General features: G+C 37.6%; 1 protein-coding gene across 1 annotated transcript in view; it reads left to right on the top strand.

Annotated features, from left to right (window-relative positions):
- The window catches only part of LOC139147453 (importin-4-like), a 56457-nt gene extending 48425 nt beyond the window's left edge, over positions 1-8032 (top strand). Inside the window, exons 22-23 of the mRNA XM_070718560.1 lie at positions 3391-3565; positions 6674-8032. Coding sequence (XP_070574661.1) covers positions 3391-3565; positions 6674-6804 — 306 coding nt within the window. The 3' untranslated portion in view covers positions 6805-8032. The remainder of the gene's footprint in view (positions 1-3390; positions 3566-6673) is intronic.
- Positions 8033-25892: the final 17860 nt, after the last annotated feature.

The raw sequence follows: 25892 nt of genomic DNA, 5'->3' as shown, positions 1-25892 counted from the left end.
ATACAGATTACTATTATATTCCAAAATATGATTTTCACTTCTACTTCTATGTACCTAAAGAGGCAGACCAGGGCTCCATCAACTGGTATTTCAAGACAAACTACTCAGCACAACAAATATATATGATTTGCTTCATCATCATCAAAACGTGAATGATTTATTGAAACGTTACACTTTAAAGTTTTCAGAAAGTGTTGATGCATTGTACCGTATTCATACATCAAAAGTGAAGTGAATGGTTGTTATTTGATAACAGACAGATGAGAAAAAACGGGCAATTGATACACACAGCGCACAAAGAATCGTGGAAATAGCTTGCAGCTAGTGAAGCCATACATGAGACAGTGTGTTCAAAGAGTGCATTGTAAACATTGAGTGAGCAACTTACAATGTGATAGGGAAAGTACAAAGAGATTTGCAGTGCATGGCAAGGAAAGAGAATCATATACCGGAATATGGAATGATAATGAATCCAATGGTAGAATTCCATTAAAAAGTGTTCTTGTCGCGTGTTTGTGGAGAGAATGGATGTGTACTGAACTTATGGTCATGTGTGTTAAAATGTTTGTGTCTGACAAAATTTTGCAAAGTGACCTTAACCCTTTAAGCACTATATTTTTTTCCCACCAAAATTTTGACGCAACATTTTATCAATTTTTATGAAGTTTTCTATAATTTGTTTATAATTTTGGACAAAATGAACATCGCATTTCAATTGGCTAAAGTTTTTCATCCAAAAGTTTGCAAAAATCTGATAAAACTGACAAGGGTATATTTTATAAAGGTGACAAAAGTTGACTTTGGTGCTCAAAAGGTTAATGTACTGGTGTGTAATGAAGTAGATATGAAATTTATGTGCTGACAGTACTGGTCGTCAGACTGTAAGTGGAGCCCATGGCAGGTCATCGTGTGATATCAACCATTGATAATTAGTGGCTACTGTTTGCATACTGTGATGGAGTGTATGACACTTGATCTGTGAATATTCACCATTAATGAGTTATTATCATTGGCATACTTAAACAATACTCCTTACTGCTGTTGCATTGTAAATTAACATTATGATGATACAACAGTAATAAATGAATGTCTGTCGGCAGATCAAACTGCAATCATTCAGGCCAAGATGGTAATTAAAAGACATGTAGCAGCATATTCATAATGTTATGTGAATAAGATATTTGAGAGCAATACCATCATAAAGTAATGGCGGGACTATTTTTCGATCAGCTACGGTGTGCTTTATAAGTTAAAACATGATGACTAGACTCCTTGCTACTGGAAAAGTGATATGCTATGTATGCAGGGAACTGTAACAATTCATTTGTTTGGTGATACGATCCAATATGGCTACAGGATTGCCATTTGATTAACCACATGGTGACTATGTCAGTGACAATGACTTTTTGCAAAAAATGTATCGAAGAGCCATTTCATTTATCTTAATATTTGACTTTTTGGTGATAGGCACTGATCCCGATCATTCTTTTTTTTACACTGAAAGATAAGTGCAGAGTTTTAGCGGCCACAAGGTCATTTGTTTATTTTCACATGAACACAAACTTTTCTGATTTTTGATCAATGTCAATGCAAATCCAGCCATACCAGTATGTGAATCATACCAAAACTCCTCGAATTGCAGTTCTGCTGTGTGTGCGGTTTGTGTCAAAGCGCAGAGACTGTATCTTTTCATCAGATCTGTTCAAAGAAAGCTGACAGAGCATAGAGTAATCAACAAAAGTGAAGTTAGCTTTGGATTCATCTCACAAAGAAAGCACTTTACAGGATTGAGAAAGCAAAGGCAGTGCATTGCTGTTGTACCATGTGTGTCTTGACCCTAAAGCTAAGGCATTTTTTTCTCAGACTGGATGTCGACTTTGTGCAAAGCTGATGGCCTCAAGTAAAAGTCCTATGCTCAAAGGCTGACTGTAATTTCATCACTGTGATGTGTACTGTAGTCCTGATTTGAAGTCTGTAGTTCATGCCCGATGTTGATTGCATATTTTTTGGTTTGGGAGAGATATTTCAATGGATAAAATGTAGGTTTTGGTTGATAAACTTTGAAAACAAATGCCAGTCAAAATCAGTCGAGAAACACTTTTCGGGAGCAGCAACACAATAGGAAGGTTGTTTTGTATTGAATCCATCAAAATTAATTTGTCTCCGACCACTGATGGATTGGCCACCAGCAAATTGAATTTCCTGTCTTTGCAAATCTATTCTGTCATGCCACAGCAGGACATGCAACTTCTAATAGCCCTGTGTTGTGTGTACAATCAGATTCGATGTGCAGTCACATACTTTTAGGAGCCATGTCAATGACACTATTGATTGCTTTTCTTTTTCCAGTGGCAGGTTCTAAAGATAGACGACAATACCAATTTACTCATTAACTTTTAAGGGAACTTATTTATAGTGTGCTAGAACAGGTAATTGTGGTACTGATTGTGATGAAAATAAAGGTTGGAAAACACACATACTTTTTTTTTACTGTTTGCACTTTATTTAAAATAATCTTTGGTTGAGCAGTCATTTTGTATAAAAATGAAGGAAAACACATCTCTTACCGTCAATCTAAACTATGGTAGCCATTTTATTTAAAGTAGCCACACAGGTTCTTGTCTTGCTTTGGTCTGGATCTCAAAAATGATTGCAGCAACATCTTTTTATCTCATTTTTGATTTCCAATATTTCATTAAGTGGTGTTGTCATCATCATTGTATTGAGCTGTTTGCCAAAGGTTACATTACATGTTAGGGCAGTATAGTATTTTCAGCTTCTGTGTTAATCAACAAGAACTCATGTTCTACCTGTTGTTTGTCTGTTGGCTTAATATCTCAAGAGCAGGTTATTTTGAAGTGACATCTGGTGAGATTATGGTGTCTGTGCCTCGTAAGATTGCAGTTATTGAATACAAAATTTTTTTACAATTCTAAGTGTTTAAGTATGGGAGTACCACAGTAGATTTTAGTGCGCTTGAAGGAAAAACATTGTGCATACAATCACCTGTCCTGATTATCTTCTCATGATAAGATCCAATATGGCTGCCAAGTGGACATACATTGCAAATCTTTCAAGTCTTAAAGCCATCATAAGCAAAATATGCCAAAACAGTTTTATTAGAAATTATAGCAAGGACAGTTTTTACACTGTTACATGTACATGCATGTGCATGTCAATTTGTTTTGCATGTAATCAAATATGGCTGCCAGATGGAGATTTGTTGCAATAGTGTCAGTTTCATTCAAATCTTGCACAGAGGCAATGTCTCTCGACGTACCTGCATATATGCTTGTCAATTTGTGTTGTAATTCTATTCAATATGGGTTGCAGGCAGCCAAGTCACTGAAAAGTCATTGAAAAGTGTTTTCTCATGTTTTTTGTCAACAGGTGTTTCCTGTTTTGATGCAGTGTCTGCCGCTGAAGAAAGACTTTGAAGAGAACACCACGGTGTTCAACTGCATAGCATACCTATTCAACAATCAGCATCCACTGGTGATGCAACAGCTGCCACAGATACTGGGAATCATCGGCCAGGTTCTTGGCACAGAACAGATCAATGCAGGTGAGTGTTAGCTTCGTCTTGTCCATGTGGGCTGTTCCTCTGATTTCTACTTATTAAAATTGCCATTGAATTTTATTGTTGCATTGGTGAGTGTGTAGAAGAAAGTGGTGTAGGGTTATTCACATAACAATGTCATTCAGACAAGGGATCTATACGTGGCATGTTGAACTGGCTGTACACAAGTCCGATATTTGCTCTATATGGAGCCTTCCGTAGTCCATGCATGGCTATACTTTTTTATGTAAGCCGATTTTCATAGACTTCTGTGTTCCCAAACATAAAATACAGACTAGATGGATTCTTAGACATATAGGGCATTTTAAAGAAAGATTTCATGGTACTATGTCATGCAAACAAAAAGCACCACGATGGTTATCGCAAACCAGTAAAATACAAGATTCCAATACATTGCAGCAGTGGCACGCAGCTACAATATGTATTTCATTAATTAAAACTCAAGCTGAAACATGCTTCTTGCTTAGCATAAACTGCATGGCTTTGGCAAATTATTAACTCTGCACAAAAGTTGTTGAGATTACTGTGTTGAACAGTATGATGGTTTATATAATAGAATTTTGGTGTTAGAGGAATAAATTACCTGACATTTCCAATGTTTGAAATTCAATATGGCTGCCATCCCTGTGTTCTGTGGGTAAAATAGCATTTTCAATTTTCAAAAAACTATAAAGGTGGTAAAAATTTTTCTTGCTTGAAAGCTTTAAAATGAGCCCCCTACAAATGGTAGAACAGAAAAGAATTGTAAAAGTTTTGAGGTCTGAATTTCTTTCTCAAGGCACACAAAGGGACAAAGTCGCCCATTTTTTCATGATCATGAATTTTGTTTGACATGGGATACTATTAATATTGTTTGACATGTTGAAAGATACTGAATGAATGGGTGACCATGCATATATACGACCCCGGTTTTAGACAAATTAAATGAAACCATCGAATTAATGGTCATGACCATTAATTCATTCTCGCATTGGTTTCATGTCTCTTGTCTAAAACCAGTGTCGAATATATGCATGGTCACCCATTCATTCAGTATCTTTCAACATGTCAAACAATATAAATAGTATCTCGTATCAAACAAAATTCATGAAATAATGGGCGACTTTGTCCCTTTAAGTGTTAGACTATACCATGCCCAATTTGTAAATCAGTAAAATGAATTGTACAGTTTACTTTCTAGGCTGACAAACATAGCCATTAGCTGGTTGATGTATTCCACTGATGAACAAGTCAGCATTACAAATTAATTTAGAGTATATGAGTCACAACTGTGCAAACACACATATGATGAAGCCATTACTTAACCTTGATTACATTACATGTAATCCACACACATTACTTTGTCAGGTGGTCTAAATTTACATTTGCCTTTTGGCATTTTAGTGTTTCATCGTCACATCTGACATTTCAAAACTTTGCTCTCATTAAAATTAATGATGAACAATATCTAGCAATTTTTTGTCAAGGGTTGATATTGATGGAAATATTATGGGTCAAGTTTGGTTTCAATATAACATATAAAATGTCCAATTAAGAGTTCAAACATGATTACGACCCTTTTAGGTTAATAGTCGCGCCAGCGGCTTACTGACTACGCATGCGCATATTTATAATATACTATGCGAGTAACCGGAAGTGTACCCTTCTTTCATGGGCGCCGCCATGTTTTTTTTTTGAGTACTCGTAAATAAACAAATACGAAACAAATTACTATTATATAACATGCCATTTATAAAATATACCTCTTTTATTAGCCAGTAAATGTTATTATGCACCTTGTCGCCGATACAAAATATCATTTATGTAGATAAAGGGAGAAAACTGTCCTGCATATGAACGGGGGCACACGCAAAGAATGCTGGGATTTAATTTTAGAAAAGCGCCCCCTGTGTCAATAATTAGATTCAAAAATAGCCAGTTTTTAGACGGAACGCTGTAGTTTTCAACACGAGGGACCGTGTTTTCAGCTTGCAAGTGGAAGGTGGGCAGTGCGGTTACCATTGCAATGATAATGATTGCATAATACGTTCCTTGTCTAACGCAATAGGCTGTTATCATTGTAAAAATTGCCAATTTTGTCCAAAATTTTACACGTTACAGAAAATCTATAGCCTACCTGCTCTGCTGCAGGGTTTGACGTCGTGTACGTACGTGAACTGCTTTCATCAGAGGGAAACTGGGCATAGTTGTCATATAAACGTTTATGAAGTAACAATTAATTACATTTTATCATGAATCAATACAAATAACATTGCCAATCTTAACCCCTGGCGCGACACCAAGGGCTGAGCCCTATATAATAATATCCTATAGATACAATGTAAAGAGTGACATGTTTACATTTTGCATATTCTATGTTATTCTGCTATACTTGAAGGAAATTAATGACAAGATGTCAGGTGTACCTTTTGTCTGCCAAAAGTATTGTGAAAAGCAAAAATGATATGGCATTAATCCAAAGCAAGTTCAAATGGCATGTTGTAAAAATTCAGTGTTCAATTTGTTGATTACCAATGCAAAGTCTTTCAGCTGCTGTGAAATTACTTATTCCAATTCCACATATGTGATACATCTACTCCTGATCAATATGTTTGCCCATAAAATCACAAGTGCGGCTATACTGTGATGCGGTATCGATAAGTTTATCAAGGCTTTTGACTTCTTTGAAATATACTGAAATATTTCAAATAAATAGATAATACTTCTTTAAAGAACTTGATGTAAAAGCCAGCATTATTTAATGTAACATGGTTACTGTAGCACTTACTGTATTTCCATCAACTGTAGTAACTGTCACTCTTGTAATTGTGACTTTTGACTGGTGACATCTCTGACCTTGGCTTTGTGTCTCTGCCTTTCAGATATTCCACTTTTAACTGGTGGTATTTTTTACTATGTCTGTGTGTCTCTCCCTTTCAGATATGTAACTTTTGACTGGTGACATTTCTGACCTTGTCTGTGTGTCTCTGCCTATCAGATACACCACTTTTGATTGGTGACATTTCTGACCTTGTCTGTGTGTCTCTGCCTTTCAGATACACCACTTTTGATTGGTGACATTTCTTACCTTGTCTGTGTGTCTCTGCCTTTCAGATACGCAACTTTTACTGATACAGCTGGTGAAGCAACTACAGCAGCAGTCACCGGAAATCTTCCAGAATATTCTCACTTCACTTTCTGAAGACATCGTCTCTAAATTATCAGCTGCTGTGGCCATGGAGTAGCAAGATTCTTATGTTACATAGTGTGAAGATTGTTGAAGAAAATAATTACCTTTTTTATGCAATTTTTTGATAGGACTATGATTTCAATAGTGTTCATACATAATTGAAATTTTATAGAACCTAGTAATGGGTTCACAATGTCTTTGAATGTCTCAGACAGGGTCAGTGATAGCTTATTGCATCACATTTCCGTGACAGTGTATTATAGTCTAATGTTCAAAAAATAAATGATTTCTGTCAAATTAAGCATAAGCCTGACTTCAAATCTCAACTTTATTATTTCAAGTTAATGTTTATTTATTTTGAAATAGTCAAATTAAAGATATTTGGAACCCTTCATCAATGTTGTGATAAAGAAGCAACTTCTATTCTTCTGTGTGACCACAGAACAGCATGTCACGACTCAGTAATTTATTTTAGCAGTTTTTAGTTTCTTTTATCAAGTAATCTAACAGCGAATATTCCCCTTTGATAAATTATTATTTTGTGTTTCTGTAATGTAGGAGAGGCTTCTTAAAGGGAGGCAGTCATCGGAACTGCTCATGTGCAACTTTCTTGTTTACAAACAATTTATTTCATGCATGATATCTAGATGCATCAAGTAAACATAGCTGCAACATTTAAATTTTACAAAATTCTTTGTTAACAAACATGTTTTAACTTTCATCAAACGCCAATGTACTCTTGATGCAGTGTTTACATCGGTCGCAGGGGTCTCTGGCGACCTGTGAGCAGAGTTCTGACGACCGCCCCCTTAATTGTCTACATGATATCTCATTGAATGTGTCAACCCACCAATTTCTACCAGTAAAGACTGACATCAGTGTAAAACCAAATGAGAAAAAACCTCAGCCGCGTATGGAATTAACAAAACTGCCACCATTGAAGTTAAGTTTTATTTCAGTGCCTTTTTAGATGAGTACAAAATGTCAGAAACTGGAATGCAATCTCCCCAGTGGTTTCAGCTAGACATGTATACTTGCATGACATTATTTTGAATGTGTTTCTCAGAATGACTTTTCTGTATTTTTTTTTTGAGTATAGCTCTCATTATTCATGTACTCATGGGTATTTACAGATAATTCCGCAACATTGTGCATGGTCACTCATTTCTGTTTTATTTGTGGTAAGATCTTGGAAAACGGGGTTCTGACAACGACTTGTGTGACCGCCAACAATATGCCATGCATTTCTGAAGAAATAAAGTGAAGGAACTGCCAACATGGAATCATTCTTGTATAAGATAACATTCATTACCCCTGTGCCTCACGACTTGTTTCTGAAATCAGCCAGAAGTTAAGGAGCAATTATAGTATCATTGCAAAGCTAATGATGTTTCCAAGATAACAATCATAGACTCTTATCAAGTGGAACCAGATCTCTGATGTGGTCATGTGCAACTTCATCATCTGATGTGATTTCATGCTTGATATGTGCTGTACACAGCGTCCTGAGTTGTTTTGATACACTCCTCAGTCAGGTATGACCAATATGTGACTTGTCTCTGTACAAAACAATTTGTGTTTGATACACATCAGATACATACATAGTAATGTACAGTGGGTGCCAATTGCCACAAAAATTACCTCATTACCCAATGTTTGGCTTCCAATTTTTCATTTTTTATTATCAAGATATCTTTTGCTATGCCATCTTTTCTTAAATCACCAAAGCTTGCACTCCAAGGTCCTGTCCACTACTCAGGAATAATAATACATCTTTTGAGGTAAGGTTCATCATTGGTTGAGAGAGACATAATCATTTTGTGTTTGACACACAACTGAATTTTTTGTGTTACACACTTACATGTACATATATAATGCCATGTGCCAATTAAGGGAGTATGCACCTCGAAAGTGAAAGACTTGAAACTTTTGCTCAAACTTTCCTTTTGGAATCTTTCAACCTTTCACTTTCGAAGTCAAGAAAAATTGGCGGTCACCATGCAAATTTTGGTACTAGAGAAACAAATTTTACCCAAGATTTACCGATGTTTGAAATTCAAAATGGCCGCCATCCCTGTGTTAACTCTATTGAAAAAAAAAATTGCGTTTTTCGAAAAAACTAGACTAAGAACATATTTCTTACACATAGAGCTTTTAAATGAGCCCTCACAAGTGGTAGATCAGAAAAGAATTGGAAAAATTTGAGAATCCGAATATCCATCCCTGATGTACATTCTACCTTAGGGGAGAACCATTTGATTTCTGGGGGGGGATATGGAGGATTTTGAGAAAAAAAAAAATTGTCACCAGGTGAGAGAGAAGAAAAAAAAATTGATCCTGTCATGGCCTGAGAAAAAAAAATTGTCATAACAGACAGAAGAGAAAAAAAAATTGTCACAATGCACCAGAAATAAGCAAAATTTGGAAACCTTATTCTCATGTATTCTTTGCCGGCGCGCCGCCATAGGCGGCGCAAATGTTTTACCACAAGCAATTCTTATGTTTCTTTTCCCAGCACTTATGATATAAGCATGCACTACATAGGTCTACTTTACACCTCAGTACACTCAATGTTTTCCATTTTCTGACCCAAGAAATCATTTTCACGATTTCTGTTGCAATATCTCAATGGCATAGGCACTATCTAAAGGGGACTATTTGACTTCTGTAAATTGTGAAAATTTAAAACACAAGACAGGAGTCAATCAACTAGTGTTAAAGCCAATATATTATTTTCTCAATATAAATTTGTTAGAAAGATGTTCCTTGACAAAGAAAAATTGAGGAAAAACAAAATATAATGAAATACAATGTGTGAGCCTTGTTTTTCTGACCACAAACACCGGATCGCAAACATACCATATTCAGGCTTTTCATTAGAAGCTGGCAGCTGTAGAAATGACACAAGAAGGTCACAGATTTTCCGTTCCTGTATATTCATTTGTCTTCAGTCTCTGGCAAACAGAACTGTTTTTCACAAATTGTATTGTCATTGTTTGGTTGTTGAATATTGTGACTCAAAAACTGATCATGCAAAAATGTAAAAAATATCAGTGTTCAATGTCATTTTCAAACAGTTTTACCGAGTGCAAAATAAACTGAAACTCCTCTCAGATTGCACCATTAAACACATCAATGTCTCAAATTTCCAATATGAGAGGGGGAACCCCTCTCGTGCTCTATCCCTATGGGTATTCTAACAGTTTCACTTAGTAAACAAATTAAAAAACCTCTCAGATTGCACCAGACTGCACCATTGCACACATCAATATCTTAAAAATGTCCATGCAAGATAGGGGAAAGCCCCTGTGACACTTTCCCCCTAAGCCTCTCTCATGTTCTCCCCCTGTACTTTCAAATTCTGCCCGGTCAGATATCCTAGTGAAAACCCTGTCATAATATCCATCCAAATTAAACAATATACTATATGATTAGATACTGCGTGATCTTTTATATCTTTATTTTATTGTGACTTTGAATTTCATTTTGATATGTTCACCTTTTTGAACCATCATGAGATAGCTGATGATAGTCTAGCAGGGTACATCAGGATTTGAACAGTCTTTACTGTTGCTGTATTTTGTAAATTTTACAATTACATGTATTGGTATTTAACTTTTCTAAGTGGGGAATGGTCAAATTTCAGAGTTAGAGAGGAAGGTTACTCAAATTCATCATGGTTGGTGAAGGGGGGAGGGTCACTCGAAATTTCGGAGTTTCAGGCCGTCAATAATGACGGCTCCCTATATACAACGCATTACAAACTTGATGACAATAAAAAAAAAATTTGCACTGCTACTCCATTTGGAAAAAAAAAATTGATGCAGGTCTGACAGTAGAAAAAAAAAATTGCTGTCACTCTGACAGGAAAAAAAAATTTGCTCCCATACCCTCTTCCTCCGTACCCCCCCCAGAAATCAAATGGTTCTCCCCTTACTAAAGAAGGGCAACCCAGATAGCCATTTACTGCATGATTCAGTTTTGTACCTTCTGTAAAAGCCCTTATGATTAATGGGGAGCCTTCAGTAACATGCTTTTCACCTAAATCTCATCCTTGAAGATTCAAACTGAAATATCAAGAGACACCATAACTAATACTACCAGTGCTGCCGTGAGTTTTTTAATTAAAAATCAGTCTCAGCTTGGTATCGTCTTGAAAGCAACTTTATGTATGTTTCAAGGAAAGACGCAGTGGTAACACTGTCGATGCCGGGTGCAACTATTGTCTAGCGGTAACATCAGTCCTGTGAAAGTTGAATCATTGTCTGGAAGGAGGTCAGACGTATCAGATCTGCACCGATACCTTTTGCAAATGGTGCGTTCTGGACAGTTAGGCGGATGTGTGCGGTGTTGTTTTAACGAGGAGTTGCCTTCACAGGCGCTCCTTAGCTGGGTAGTCTGCTGGGTCGATCGATTTTCTGCTCTATCTATCGATTCCGTAGTCTTGTGAGTATTTAGGTTGCAGTGGCGGGCATATCGACGACGGGATCCATAGATCAAGCTGAAAATCAGAAAATCAATCGATCGATCTAGCAGACTACCCAGCCAATGAGCGCCTGTGGTTACATCTTTCCGGGCAGTGTTTCAACTTTCGCAAAGTTGATTTACATATACTTGTGGTTGACTGATATATACGCCTAAACGATAATTACGCGTGACAGTGTTGGCAACTCCTCACAATTTATGCAGTATGTCGAGTTCCCATATTATTGACGGTTCAATGCAAATCACTGTAAAAGGATATGGCTCAGTGATGTTGGCTATAAAATATTCAGCATGTAAGAACGTGATTTGGTAATTTTGTCTTGCATGTATGCCATTCCAAGAAACCGATGACTTCTTTAGATTGTTAAGATTGCTTTTCTCAAAACTGTCACTGCTAATTGAAAGAATGAATAGAAAATATGCTGATATTCGTGATCACCTCACATCTGCTGAAGTTTATTTGTTCAACGTACTTTGTTTTGATATACTAGTATTGCCCCAGACTTGAGGCAAGTCTTAAGGCGAGAGAACGTCCCTCTCGAACCACAATATTGAAAATTTCTGAGCAATTTTGATGCAAATTAAGGTGCAGTTTGAGTAGGCCACTTGCTTACAAATATGTTGTCAAAGGCAGGGTAAGATTTCATGCCTCCTCCCCTATAATATCATAGTTGTGGTGATGAAAAATATACAGTGTAATCACCAAAATTTTTCAAAGAAAATAATGCAAATGTTTTGATGCTATCAAGAACTGAATCATAGCATGACGCCTAAAATCAATTAGGTACATTAATATTTACAAAAAAAATTGAAAAATAGAATGGGTCCTAAAATTATACCAGTGTATGCAAATTTCAATATATTCTACTAAAACAGAAAGAAGTCATCCCTAGGAATATTGAGTTAAATTTGACGGTTGTAGGGCGAACTTTTTAAGGGAAAACGATATCTTGAACAACATGAAAAAAACTCCAAAAAAAAACGTTACACATATACAACTTTCATGACATTTTTACAAATAGAAATTGAGTTATCTCCAGAAACCTACTTATAATATACGGAAGCTATCACACCTGTAGTTTAGGAGTATATGTTTTGCCCAAAACTGAGGAAATTTAAACAAAAAATTACGTGTGCAAATTTCATCACCATTAGGGGCAACGTCGGTATTTATTGGGTCGCAATATTGTGTGACATTCTGTTAAATGTAATGAGGCAAGGCAAATACTACTAATGATGTTGTTGCTTGCAAAAGACTGTCGTACTTTGACCCAATGACATTTGGAATATGATACAAGAGCAGTACACTGACCAAGGATGGAGCGATATTGTGGACTCAAATAACACAAGAAAAGATTGTCGTTTTGATCGATCCGAAATATCGCCCTTTGCGTTAAGGGCTTGATATCTTAGGAAAATTTGTGAAGTTTTCATCAATTTCAGAACTATTCAATATTTTTCCTAAATCGCAGCCGGCGAAAATGATATTCTTCGGCTGACTGATGACCTCTAACCTCGGCGGTAACACTTACAGGATTGGTTTGGGTACTCACACTTGTTCCGCAAAATTTCACAGCAACCCGTATCAGGGAATTTGCAACGAAAAACACACCCTTTGATATTTTGGATAATTATATGGGAGAAAACTAGACCCCAAAATAAACACCCTTAGGCCTAATTTACAAAATCTAGGAAGGGAGACATAATTTCAAAGTATAGTTACAACTACTGTCAATGTCGTATAACATAGAGCAAATGGGTTGTTTTAAACATCAACGTAGTACAATGTCGTCTGTACCCGCGGATCTTCCTTATAGTCTGAAGCAACATTATAACTTTTGAAGGATAATGTCCATGATGACATCATTACTTAAAACTATGTCATTTTCAATTTCAAACCGCGGTATTTCGAAGCGGTATTTCATGGACGAGCTTTTGGAAATAGTACCACTTTTTTCTTGTTTTCACAGGCCTTGGTAATGAACAAAAATCGCCACATTTTCTGTATTTTTGAGCTCGCATGGGTACCCTATTCACCGGCCTACACGAAGTAGAGAACGCGTTTAGACGGATACGTCACTTTCTGTGCGCCTTTCGGCATATTTTGATTACGTCACTCGTTCGCTTGTCGTCTGCTGAACATTTTCGACGTGAAACAGGTAGGTTTTTCCCTCTGTCGACTCTGAAAGCATTTCACGAGTTTATTCGGACAGAAACTTCAATTTGTATGCCCATATTTATATTCCTCCTTGTTATTTTACACGTTACCATTGATAGTTGACTGATATTTGCAATATGTATATTTTGTGAAAGTCACACTGACGTTGCCGATGACAATTCCATGGCATAAGCTGATGAGCTTGTTATCGTATTATCCACAATCTATGTCGATACCAGTGCAGAGCAGGCTATGCGTAATTTGTTCTCCAACACCAGCAGAAAGTCTCCATGGTAACTTTTGTGACGCTTCCCATCCGCTGAAAAGTGGGATATATTATCACTCTCGCATGCGCGGCAATTTTCATTGCGCTTCTTGATCCATAAAAAGGTTACGTTCTCGTCTTCATCGATTTTGACGTCACACCAAGCGCAAACGCGACGGATAGGCTGTTGAGTACATTACGTGTCCTTTCGGAACCGAGTCTTAATCTCTCTCTATTGTTAACATTGTTTGATCTTGGACCAAATAAAACAATATGTGTGTTCCGGTAACCCGACTTTCTCATTTTCAAAAATCATGCATGATTTTGCCGAACTTTCATATTATTAATGGATTAAAATATTTCCTGTGGGCTTGTTAGCGGAAACACACAGTTTTTGTTTTGTTTTGTTTTGGTTTTTGGGTTTTTTTTAATTTTCCTCACGCTTTATTAAATGGTTCCTAGGCTAGCTCAAGATCAGTATTGGTATTATTGGTATACAGCGAATCACAGATTCGGAGGAATAGGTCGCTTGATGCGCATGTACAATGTTGTATGTCCACAAAATCAACAGCTTACCGTAAGCACAAAAAAGAATATGGAAGTGAAAATGAACATGGCATTTGTCGCAAACTTATTCAAAACCGTCAAATCGTCCAGTTATTATGTATTTTCCTGTAATTAGTACGAAATAAAACTTTCTGTCTGTGCCATATGGACGGCGCGGTCATCTTGGCAAGCAACTTCACGCTCGTCGATTTTGTATTCGCTTGCCGTATACGGGCCTGCTGATCATACTTTCTCGATTGAAGAGTTGTTACTTATGGAATCAAATCCGATAGCTCCTAAGGGATGCCAACGTAAGACTCACGGAGAAATAAATTAGGGAACTATTGTGAAAAGCTACTCAAAAACCGTTGGTCGAACAAAATTTATTTGGTCGTAAAATTTAAGTTCATTATGTATTACAAAGCAACACATCTTCTGCCCGCCTTTCATTATTTTGAATTCGCTGTGGCCTGCAGCGACGTAAATTTCCCAAGAAAATCTAGAAGATGATCACGCTTAGCTATAAATAATACGAAAACAATTAAAAATGTTGTTTAGGTTCAGGCAGTACGCTTTCAGCAGAAAAGAACGACTTCTTTACAAAGATATTAACGTTGCGTTCGTTATCATGATGATGTTATTCATAACTCCGAAAGTTTCAAAGCCCGAAGAGTACCAACTTTACGCATTTGCTCTTCATTTTGTGAGTCTGTCTCTCTTAAATTATGCAGATATTAACCATCCCATACTCGAATTATCTATGTTAGTGCCATTAAGGTAGAACGCGCCTTGGGGACTAATATTCAGACTCTCTAACTTTTACAATTCTTTTCTGATCTACCACTTGTGGCAGTTCATTTTAAAGCTCTTGGTAAAAGAAAACTTTTTACCGTCTTAGCTTTTCGAAATTCGAAAATTTTATTTTCCTCCATCGGGTTAACACAGGGGGTGGCGACCCTTTTGAATGTTAAATCTTGGGTTATTTGTGTCTCTAGTACCAAAATTTGCACGGTGACCTCCGATTTTTATTCTTGATTTTGAAAGAGAATGGTTGAGATATTCCTTAAGGAAAGTTTGAGCATAGGTTGAACTCTTTCACTTTCGAGGCGCATAGTACCTTAACTTCTTTCATTGGGTAAAGAAGGAAACTGGACTGCTGCAGTTGGTAAGTGCATTCTGAAATGGTGACACCTCGAAAAAGAATAGTTGTTAAACTAAATACTGTCGTTAGTATATGCGACTTATTTTCGGAATACGCCGAAGCACAGCTTTTTGTGAGTACGCTTGAATGACACGTGTCACATTTTGTATTGTTGGTATCTTGAATATCATCAAACTTTCAGCCTTCGATTTGGCAGATGGCGTAGAGGACAAGCGTGACACCAGCAACGGAGTGAACAGCCATTGAATAGTCTGCGTCGCGTGAATAACCGAAGCCAGAGATATATTCATTTTTAGGGTTTTGGGGGTTTTAGGTTTTTTCGTCTATCAACCGCGAGTCATTGAATTCGCTTGATACGTCAGGCGGGATGGAAAAGCGCGCTCCAGTAGTTGACTGAAGTGGGAAAACCACGGAAGTGCAGATGTGAGAGGATGCTCCGGGCGATTTGAGTGGTGCCGCCTATTCGCCTAATGACGTGTTAAACTGTTGGTGTGAGTAGACCATTCAAGCGATACGAGTACCTGTGAAGCCGTCTGTGCTGCCGGGAGCCGGGGATTGATAAAAGTGTATCGACAAGGTGTCTCTCCATGTCGGCACAGAGAGCAGACGTATCATCTAAGAAAGTGAACTCTCGTCGTTCTAGAGCCGCTGTCAAATAGGCGCTTAAATGCTTACAAAATGTTTAAATTCCACTTACCGCGGGAAACGATACCATTAAAGCTTCAATAACTGCAGCTTATGAATTTTTTTCGGCTTATGTTAATCTCAAATCATGTACAATGCAACAAAAGCGCTTCTACTGTCTATGCTCAAATTATGTATGCTAAAATACACAGCATTGTCGAATCGTCGCCCTGTATTTAAAAGCCCCAATAGCTGCAAACGTGCAATAAACTTATCTTAAAATATCCCCCGTTTTCCAAGAGTTATCTTTGAATAAGACCCATTAAAGAGAAAAGAAGTGTAGAACACTGTCATAAGTGTCGAAAGTGACATGTAAATTCAAACGTTTTAACATCATTTTAGATTTCCCGCCATTTTCGAAAATTAATAAAGATTACAACAACACGATGTTGGCCATCGTGTGCTGTGCATTCAACTAAATGGTATCATGCTTGTTTCTGGTATGATCACGATGTTTTTGTGCAGGAAATACTGCTTTTTTGTACTTTTCTGTAGGGGCGCCGTTTTATGAGTGCCGCACCAGTTTATTATTTAACCTGTTTAAACATAGGCATGGTCTATACATGTCCTTCAGTTAGCACATTTACACAAACCAACTTTGGTTTGAAAATAAAATCATGAAAATAATGCATAAGATTTACAGCAATTGGGGCTATGCGCCTCGAAAGTGAAAAACTTAAACTTTAAATTTGCTCAAACTTCCTTAAGGAATCTTTCAACCGTTCTCTTTCAAAGTCGAGAATAAAAATCAGGGGTCACTTTGCAAATTTTAGTGCTAGAGAAACAAATTAACCAAGATTTACCGAAATTTGAAATTAAAAATGGCCGCCATCCCTGTGTTAACTCTATGGAGGAAAAATAAAATTTTCGATTTTCGAAAAACTACGCCGGTGAATTTTTTTCTTTCTCCAAAAGCTTCAAAATGAGCCCCCACAATTGGTAGATCAGAAAAGAATTGTAAAAGTTTGAGAGTCCGAATATCTGTCCCCGAGGCGCGACCTACCTTAAGATGCTGGGTTGTGGATACTCGTAAAAGGTGGCGAAAGTATCGAAAGGTTTTGACATGAAGTCGAACTTCGCTACGAACTAGAAGGAACGTGTACTGCCTTTAGGGTGTGAATTGAGCGCGGGGTGTGTTTTCGAGTCTTTACAAACTGCTAAATTATATCAGCCTTTCCGCAAGTAATTTATACAATCCCCCATACGTGTCTCTCAAGGAAACACGAAACTGTCGCCTTTCACGATCCAGAATAAAAAGTAAGGTCGACAGGCAATTTTTGAACAGAGAAGAAACCCACCCGAAGTGATGTGTGAATTTCAAATGGCCGCCGTTCTCAGCCTTGATTCTATGGAAAAATAACATCTCCGATTTAAAAAGATGTACAAACGCGATTTACTCTAGTTCTTTATGTATCGAAATTAATTCCCTGATGCTGTTCATCAGGACAAAATTGGCAGGTTTTTGAGATTTCAGAATCACTCCCCAAGGCATATTCTACCTTATAGAAATTCAGTCGCATTCACTATAGGGAAAAAGTGCGTGACTAGAGCGAGAAACTGACGCTTTCTCGCAATCGGTGAGAATCTGTTCTTATTCTCACTGCTGTCGATGAGAAAATTTTAATCTCCACTAGAGATTGGTGAGAAATGCACTCCTTGGTGAGAATCAAGTGTGAGAACAAATTCTCACCGGTGAGAATGGAAATTCTCACTAAGTACAGCGAGAATTGAAATTCACTGGCGAGAATCATCAAGACTTGCCGTTCATTGGCGAGAATCATAAAGACTCCGAACGGCGAGTCTTGATGATTCTCGCCAGTGAATTTCATTTCTCGATGTACTTAGTGAGAATTTCCATTCTCACCGGTGAGAATTTGTTCTCACACTTGATTCTCGCAAAGGAGTGCATTTCTCACCAATCTCCAGTGGAGATTAAAATTTTCTCACCGACAGCAGTGAGAATAAGAACAGATTCTCACCGATTGCGAGAAAGTGTCAGTTTCTCGCTCTTGTCACGCACTTTTTCCCTATAGTGATTACGCAGCCAATGATTGACGTTCAATTGGAGCCGTGAGAATGCCGCCAAAGCTGTACTGTTACTACCCAGAGATAAATGGCCCACACGCATCTTTTACCATATATGGATATATGCAAATCTGTGGTTACAGTGCGACTTTAATATATTTAATCATCTTCGTAAAAGAACGAAACCTCCTATTCTGTAAAGAACACTCGCTTTCAACAGATTTTATTCCCGAAAGCATTGTTCAATCATTGCTCGTGAATCAACTGAAAACACAGGGACGGGATATCAAGGTGATGAGAGGTGCCGTGTTGATTGGTATATTGAGGAAGCAATTTAGCTGAGTGGTTTTTTTTGCATTTATAGCTTAACCCACCTTACGAATCAGTGTCACAGCAGGCTATGTTATTCATTGTGAGGTTCTGAGATGAATCCTTCATGAGTAGACAGTCGACTGTCCCTCGTGCCGCCTATGCCTAAAATACTGGTGTCACGGTTGCAGGTCCAGTGAAGTATGATTGTCCAAATATTAACCGAGAGTCGAAGGCTCCAGGGCAATTGCTGAGGCATTCGAACTGCACTGACCGTCAAAGGCCATAAGGGAGCCTCCAGTAAGTACAAGGGGTGGACCGGGGGATTGGGGGAGGGTCATTTTAAACCTATCTTGGGAGGGGGTCACTTTTGACAGAAGATGTTTTTACGCGCAAACCTTTGAATGTCAAGTTGATATTTCCTGGATAGGAAATTGCCTACAAAATACATTCTTTTAAATAAGTACACATTACCGACAAGCTTCACAAGCAAAGAAGATGCATAGTAGTGGTATCCTACATTAAACACCTTGAACAGTTAAAACTGATGAAAGACAAGGGACAAAAACATACCGGACAGATGGCAAAGCGTATATCAATTATCAAACGTCTATAAATGCACAGATATTGTTAGTTTTATGTTTTATATTGGCAAAAATTGATCATAGCTCTCTCATAGACTACAATGCACAAGGCTATCGACAGTCGATTTGTGAAGATGTTAGAAAACAAACACGTTTTCCAGCTGATAGAGCTTTGATACTAAAACAGATGACTGTTTACCAAGAACTTGGTCATTAGATATTATAGTAAGCCAAGCAATCATTTACACTTTGGCGCCACGGAAAATAAGCTACAAACTAGAATAAAAAAACAAAAACTATGGTAGTGGTACGAATACTTCAAACGAATGGCCAGCATGCCTTGTTTCATTGTTCGTATTGATAATTGCAAATTTGCGATGACCTGGTAATTTTAAGGACTTGAACGGGTCTTTATGGCGTCCATGGTCCCGCCCAAAGGAATAAAAGACAAAGTGACAAAGGTTTCCCGAATGATTTAATTTTTACCTCGTTTAGTACAGCTAAGAAAAAGCGTGTAAAAATGGTGATTATAATTTGACACTTTTCATATGGGTAAATTTACTGTACACACCAATATAAAACGTTATCTCTGTGATCATACAATTTCTCATTTCGGCCAATTCGTCCAGTCATCGAGGAAATGCGCACATCGAAAATGATAGCTTTTCATTTTTCCACACACTTTGCTCAAGAATTTTTTAAGTGGTATCCTTTCATTGTTAATGTGAAGAACAATAATTTGGGGTCATCCACGAACACTCAGACTGCTCCAGTATTTGAAATTCTAAATGACGGCTATTGCCTGTGTTAAATGCAGGGAGGATAATATAATGCTTTTCACAGAACCAAGACTTAAGCTTTTCATTACGAGGAATCGATTAAAATGAGTCCAAGTGAGCCGTGGACCAGAGAGGAATTGAAGAAACTTTTAGAGCCCAAGAATCAGTCCCAAGATGCATTATGTCTAAGTAGGGATAAGCTAAAAAAAAGTCTAAGTCTAGAAATTGTTACAATGTTTGGTTTGTGTATATATTGCGTTCATTATAGCAAAAATTATAGCTTTATTGTGTAGTAGAGATTAACGGATCGAGGTATGTGACACTAAATGACAGATTCACCCACTACTATAAGTTAGTGATGTAAAAATGTTAAGTCTTCACTTAAAAAAAAACTTTGATGTGCGACCTGTGGTATGTCGCATGACTAAGGGGTTCAGGAAAGAATTACAAAAATAAATGCAGGTTGAATGTGGCCATACTCTACTCGTAGGGAGGGGGAAACAACAAGCTGTCCATCTACTGCATCCATTTACTCCGACATACATTGTCATTATACTGTCTTTATGCGTAACATATTGAGTACCAACAATTTAATTTCAAATCCAGTGCAAAATAACGGAAACCTAATTTCCTTTTCCACCGTCAATAAAGTCAATATTTCAAACAAACCTCAACAATTATGACCTTTAACATGTAGTGCAGGGCACACAGAGATAAAAAAGGTATAGTAGGTGACAGCAAGTGGGGGTCAATGCCCATCTGATTTTCTAGACTGCACTTCCATCTAGTGCAACCATGCAACCCTACATAGTTATTCAAGTCTTTCTCCGGGCTTCGTGCATTATCTTTCTTCTGCAAATCCGTATTCGTGCTTAGCGTTTCCATCACTCCGGGGTCGGAATTCTCTTTTACAATACTTATCAGGATGTTGTAAATCGTCTGAACTCCTTATCGTAATGATCTCCTGTCTTTTACACAGTGGCTACCTCATTAAAGTACTAGAGGGAATTAAAATTTCTGAGCTGAGAACTTAATCTCTCTCTCTCTCTCTCTCTCTCTCTCTCTCTCTCTCTCTCTCTCTCTCTCTCTCTCTCTCTCTCTCTCTCTCTCTCTCTCTCTCTTCTGTCATATATATATCTATCTATCTATCTATCTATCTATCTATCTATCTATCTATCTATATCTATCTATTATATTATATATTATATATATATATATATATATATATATATATATATATATATATATCATTTCACCGGCGCTTCGATAAAGTTATCGGGCAATGAACTTACAAAAACCAGTGCCAGAGGGCTTAAGGATGAACAACGCCTTGGGAAGTTAATGTAAACCTGACAATGTTCTTAAAGATGTTTCCGGATTAACGATAAAACAACTCTGCTATCAAGAAAGGAATCTCAATCGATGTTGGAGTTTTTCTAGTTTCATTACAAACAAGAGAAAGGAAGGTTTAATGAATATGCCCTAGGCCCTCCGGATCCCATTGCATATGTATGCCTCATGTATCGAAAGTTAGGGGCTGTGGCAATTTCAATGGAAGCTTGTTGACGTGGCGAGCCACAAATTGCAACAATTCACATGATTTGACTGTCTATACATTTATTAAACGCGGATTTCTTCCAATAAATTCGTAAACTCTTGGCATCTTACATAGACAATCCAGTCATCTTTTTTTTAAAAAAAAGGAATATAATGTGTTATCGCTTTGATCTAGAAATATACTGCACACACTCATTGCACGCTTCCATATATATTACTTTAGAAATAATGGTCGACGCCCTTACCATTATCGATCAATTACGGGCAAGGGCGAGAGGAAAGCCAAAAATTAACGGGCGAGGCGGCCGAGCCCGTTAATTTTGGCTTTCCTCGAGCCCGCGGCCAATAAATAAACGTTAGTGGTCGGGCAGAGTCTGTTATTTCCATTATATTATCAACGAACCTAAGAAAACCATCAAAGTTTACGAAAATTTCCCAAGCGAAAGACAACGGGGCACCAGAACTTGTATCACACAAATGTTGCATTCACTGAAGAGTGTGTAGTGCAGTACGCGAGGCACGTCACGCGCGCTGTAAATATTTTGCAAATCCGGAAATTTTTCTTGAAAAAGTGTCTAAACTTGGCCCATAAGTGCTTCACTTTTGTGATTGATTATTATCTTTGTACAAATCGCAATTTACGTTTCAGCTGTAAAGTTAGGATGTTAATATTATTATTCATATTCGCGGGCATGTAAACAAACCATTACTGTGTATTTGTGGTCAGTCACGTGGTTCGGCTCGACCAATGAAAATGCGACGGACAGGGCATGGTAACATAATCGCAAATGTAAGACCTTAACGTTTAGCCATAGCCCTTAGAATCTTGTCTGAGTTCCATGGTTTAATCTCACTCTCGTTACTTTAAGGTAGAATGCGCCTCGGGAACGGAAATGTGGACTCTCAAACTTTTCCAATATTTTTTGGTCTACCACTTGTGAGGGCTTATTTTGAAGCTCATGAGGTAGGCCTACATTAAGTATTCACTGGTCCATATTTGCGAAAATCAAAAATTTAATTTTCCCCGTATAATTAACAAAGAGATGGCTGCCATTTTTAATTCCAAGTGTTGGTAAAAGTAATTTTATGCCTAGTACCAAAATTTGCACCGTGGCCCCCACCCCGATAATTATTCTTGACTTTGAATATAAATAGCTGAAATTTGCATTAGGAACGTTTGAGCAAAAGTTTAAGACTTGAATTTTCGAGGCGCAAACTACCTTAATTACACCTTGTCTGGAATGGTATCTCTTTACAGCGTGACGTTAGCGCTCGTAGAATTCTGCCATCGTCTCAAGTTGCATACGTTAATGCCGTAATCTCCATGTAAAGCATGGGCAAATAAATCTTTACAGTTGAGTACCTCACTCCTGAGAAATATGTAAATACATGACGACTGATTACATGTAAAATTGGTGAAAATAATTGGTCGTCTCGAGGGTCAGCTAGGGCTATGACTGTAAATTTATTGAAAGGTGTAGTCTACATTGAAAGCTTTGATCGTTGTCGTTAGTAAGATGTTTTTGTTCTTTATTGCCCCTTTGGGTAGTCACTTGTTCGTGTTTTTGTTTTGTTTTGCCTTGTTTTGTTTATTGTTTGCAAGATTGCATTTCGGTCTTACATGATTAAGCGTTACTTAATTATTCATCAACGTATTACTCTCACAAGCCTGCATGAACAAGACACCACAGAGAGTGTACTAGCTGTTCTTAAAATTCATCTGTCCTCTATTTCCATGGTAACGCGGCATATTCTATGCGACTCGATTGCTTTTGGCCGACTGCAGCGACGGAAGCATACCAGGTGAATGCTGCGTTGATATGCAAACACGAAAGCGAACACGTCGTACTAGAAGTCAACAACATTGCAACAGCGAGAATTTGGTAACTGCTATTCGCTTTAAACGATGAGTGAGATCTCAACAGGACGCCGTCGCATTTATGCAGTGAGAGAGAGAGAGAGAGAGAGAGAGAGAGAGAGAGAGAGAGAGAGAGAGAGAGGAGAGAGAGAGAGAGAGAGAGAGAGAGAGAGAGAGAGAGAGAGAGAGAGAGAGAGAGAGAGAGAGAGAGAGAGAGAGAGAGAGAGAGAGAGACAGAGACAGACAGACAGACAGACAGACAGACAGGCCTAGGCAGAGAAACAGACAGAGGGACAGAGAGACAGAGATACAGAGAGACAGAGCCAGAGACAGAGGCAGAGACAGAGAGAGAGAGAGAAACAGAGAGGGAGATGCACTGGAATCTTTTAACTGTAATTAATGTTGATTGTTGAAAGGAAAATGTCGATTCAGATTTCTAATTTTCCTCACGAGCCATTACTAACACCGCTTAAGGTTATCCGCTGACAAGATTACTAGAAATTGCTTTTTTCCCTCTTGATAATCGGTGTATGTATCTTATTGACCTCCGACTTTGTACAGAATTTTTCTCGGTTGCGGCAGATATGTATTTTTTGGACTGGAATAAAACTTTGTACCGACGTCTTTCGTCCGCTTTCGAAATTTAATCATTTCTGAGTCGTCGTTTTATATTAAATTGCTCGATTATGTATAACCTTCGCTGAAGGTGTATTTACGACTTAACTGGTTCGCTCTAGGCGCTACGTATTTTAAGTCTATACTCAGTTTTCGCAGACCATTCGTTCATGTGATATATTTGAAGAAATATTGATCAGTCCTGGACGCAATAAACACTGATGTGACTGCAAGTTGGCGCATGGCAAGTTTAGCTTTTCGGAACTTTCCTTCGTCGTAGTGATTGTGCTGATGGCAGTTCCTAAGACGAAACGTTAAATGTAGATTTTTATCCCCCCCCCCCCAAGGGACAAAACTGTATAATCACAATTTGAACAAGTCTGAATAGAAATATCCTGAAGGGTGCGCAAGACAAATTTCAAGGCAGTGTCAAGCAGTTTCCAAGATTAATTTTCGGGCCTAAAATGGGAAATAACAGCAAAATCACAAAAACTAGAAAACTAAATACGTGTAAGAAATGAAGGGATATGTATATTTAATATCTCTCCCTTATTTGAATACCAAAGCAGTCTGCATTAGTTTTCGAGTTTTCAATTTTCAACCATATAATTAGCCCATTTGCGTTGTTTTACCCTATAATCATTTTGAAAAAATCAAACTCATATTTTAGTTTCATTGACTAACACGATTGGAACTAATTTGGGATAATTAGATCTTCATATTTTTCAAATTTCTCAAAAGTGTTAGGTGCCATATAGCTGAATATTGAGATATTACAAATTACTCATAAAAACAAGTGTAACTTAAAAAGAAAAGCAGATGAGCTTACATTTGCAGGTGATAATGACCTTACTTCACTATCCAACTATCCTAAATTAGTTCAAATCGTGTTGACTATACAATGTAATGTTATCACCAGTCCTATACGTGCAATGCACCTATAGGAAATATATTTGGACCCTAAAACTTTACCAATTCTTTTCTGATCTATCACTTTCGGGGGCTCATTTTGAACCTCTCAGAGTAAGAAAAATTTCACCGTCTTAGCTTTTTTCTAAAATCGAAAATTTTATTTTTCTCTATAGAGTTAGCACAGTGATTTCGACCATTTTGCATTACAAATATCGGTAAATCGTGGGAAATTTGTTTCTCTGGTACAAAAATTTGCACGATGACCCCCCGATTTTATTCTTGATTTTGAAAGTGAATGGTTCAAAGATTGCTTGAGGAAAATATTTAGCAAAAGTTTAAGTTTTTTCACTTTCGAGGCACATACTACCTGAAGAAGAATATGCGTATCTTCAAATACGCTAAACACCGTGTCATAGGATCTTGGAGGCGAGTAACAATAAGATCACACATGTCTAAATCATCTATCTAGTATCTATCTGCCTTTGTGCCTTCCTATCTGTCTTTCTGCATGTTTGTCTTGCTGTCCATCAAGCCATTAATATCTATGTAAATATGGATGCTTATGTTTAAACATTTTAGCGGTACATGCATTCTCTCGGTGTCTTCATTTCAGGAGCTTTATTTGTGTAATTAGTAACGCAAGTTTTTACATGAATTTAAATATCACATGCCACATCGTACGTATCTCAAAAACGCTTTGTTTGATTGTTTGCGCGAGGGAAGTGTTCAATTCTAGAAATCATGACAGAATAAATATCGGGCAGAATAAGCATCTATAGCGAGCTCGAGTACAAGCGCATGGCTAGCACTAGTTTTTCCATTGCCTGTCTTTTATATCTCTCACTTCAGTGTGAAACAGAGTGTGGTGAATTTTGGTTTTTGTTCGGTGAGCCGGATAACAGAAAACATTCAATTTGTAGAATGAAATTACCGAAAAAAGGAAAGGATCGAGTAAGGGATCAACTAAGGGAACCTTCATTTTTATGGAGAGAGGGGGCCGATGGGAATCGGAGGGGGACGAGTTTTACAAAACGGTCATGGAGGGGTGGATCAATTTTAGAATAAACAGTTTGAGGAGGGTTATATTTTACAAAAGATTTGTACGGAACTGTAACATTATTCTGTATGAACTAGGAACAGTATGAATAGGATTCTATCAACAACAGTGCTGGTTGTATGATGGTAAACAAACCAATGCACAACT

This window comes from Ptychodera flava, chromosome 13, assembly GCF_041260155.1.
Source record: "Ptychodera flava strain L36383 chromosome 13, AS_Pfla_20210202, whole genome shotgun sequence".
Lineage (NCBI taxonomy): Eukaryota > Metazoa > Hemichordata > Enteropneusta > Ptychoderidae > Ptychodera > Ptychodera flava.
Note: the sequence above shows the minus strand (reverse complement) of the source record. Positions and strands in the feature narration are given on the sequence as shown.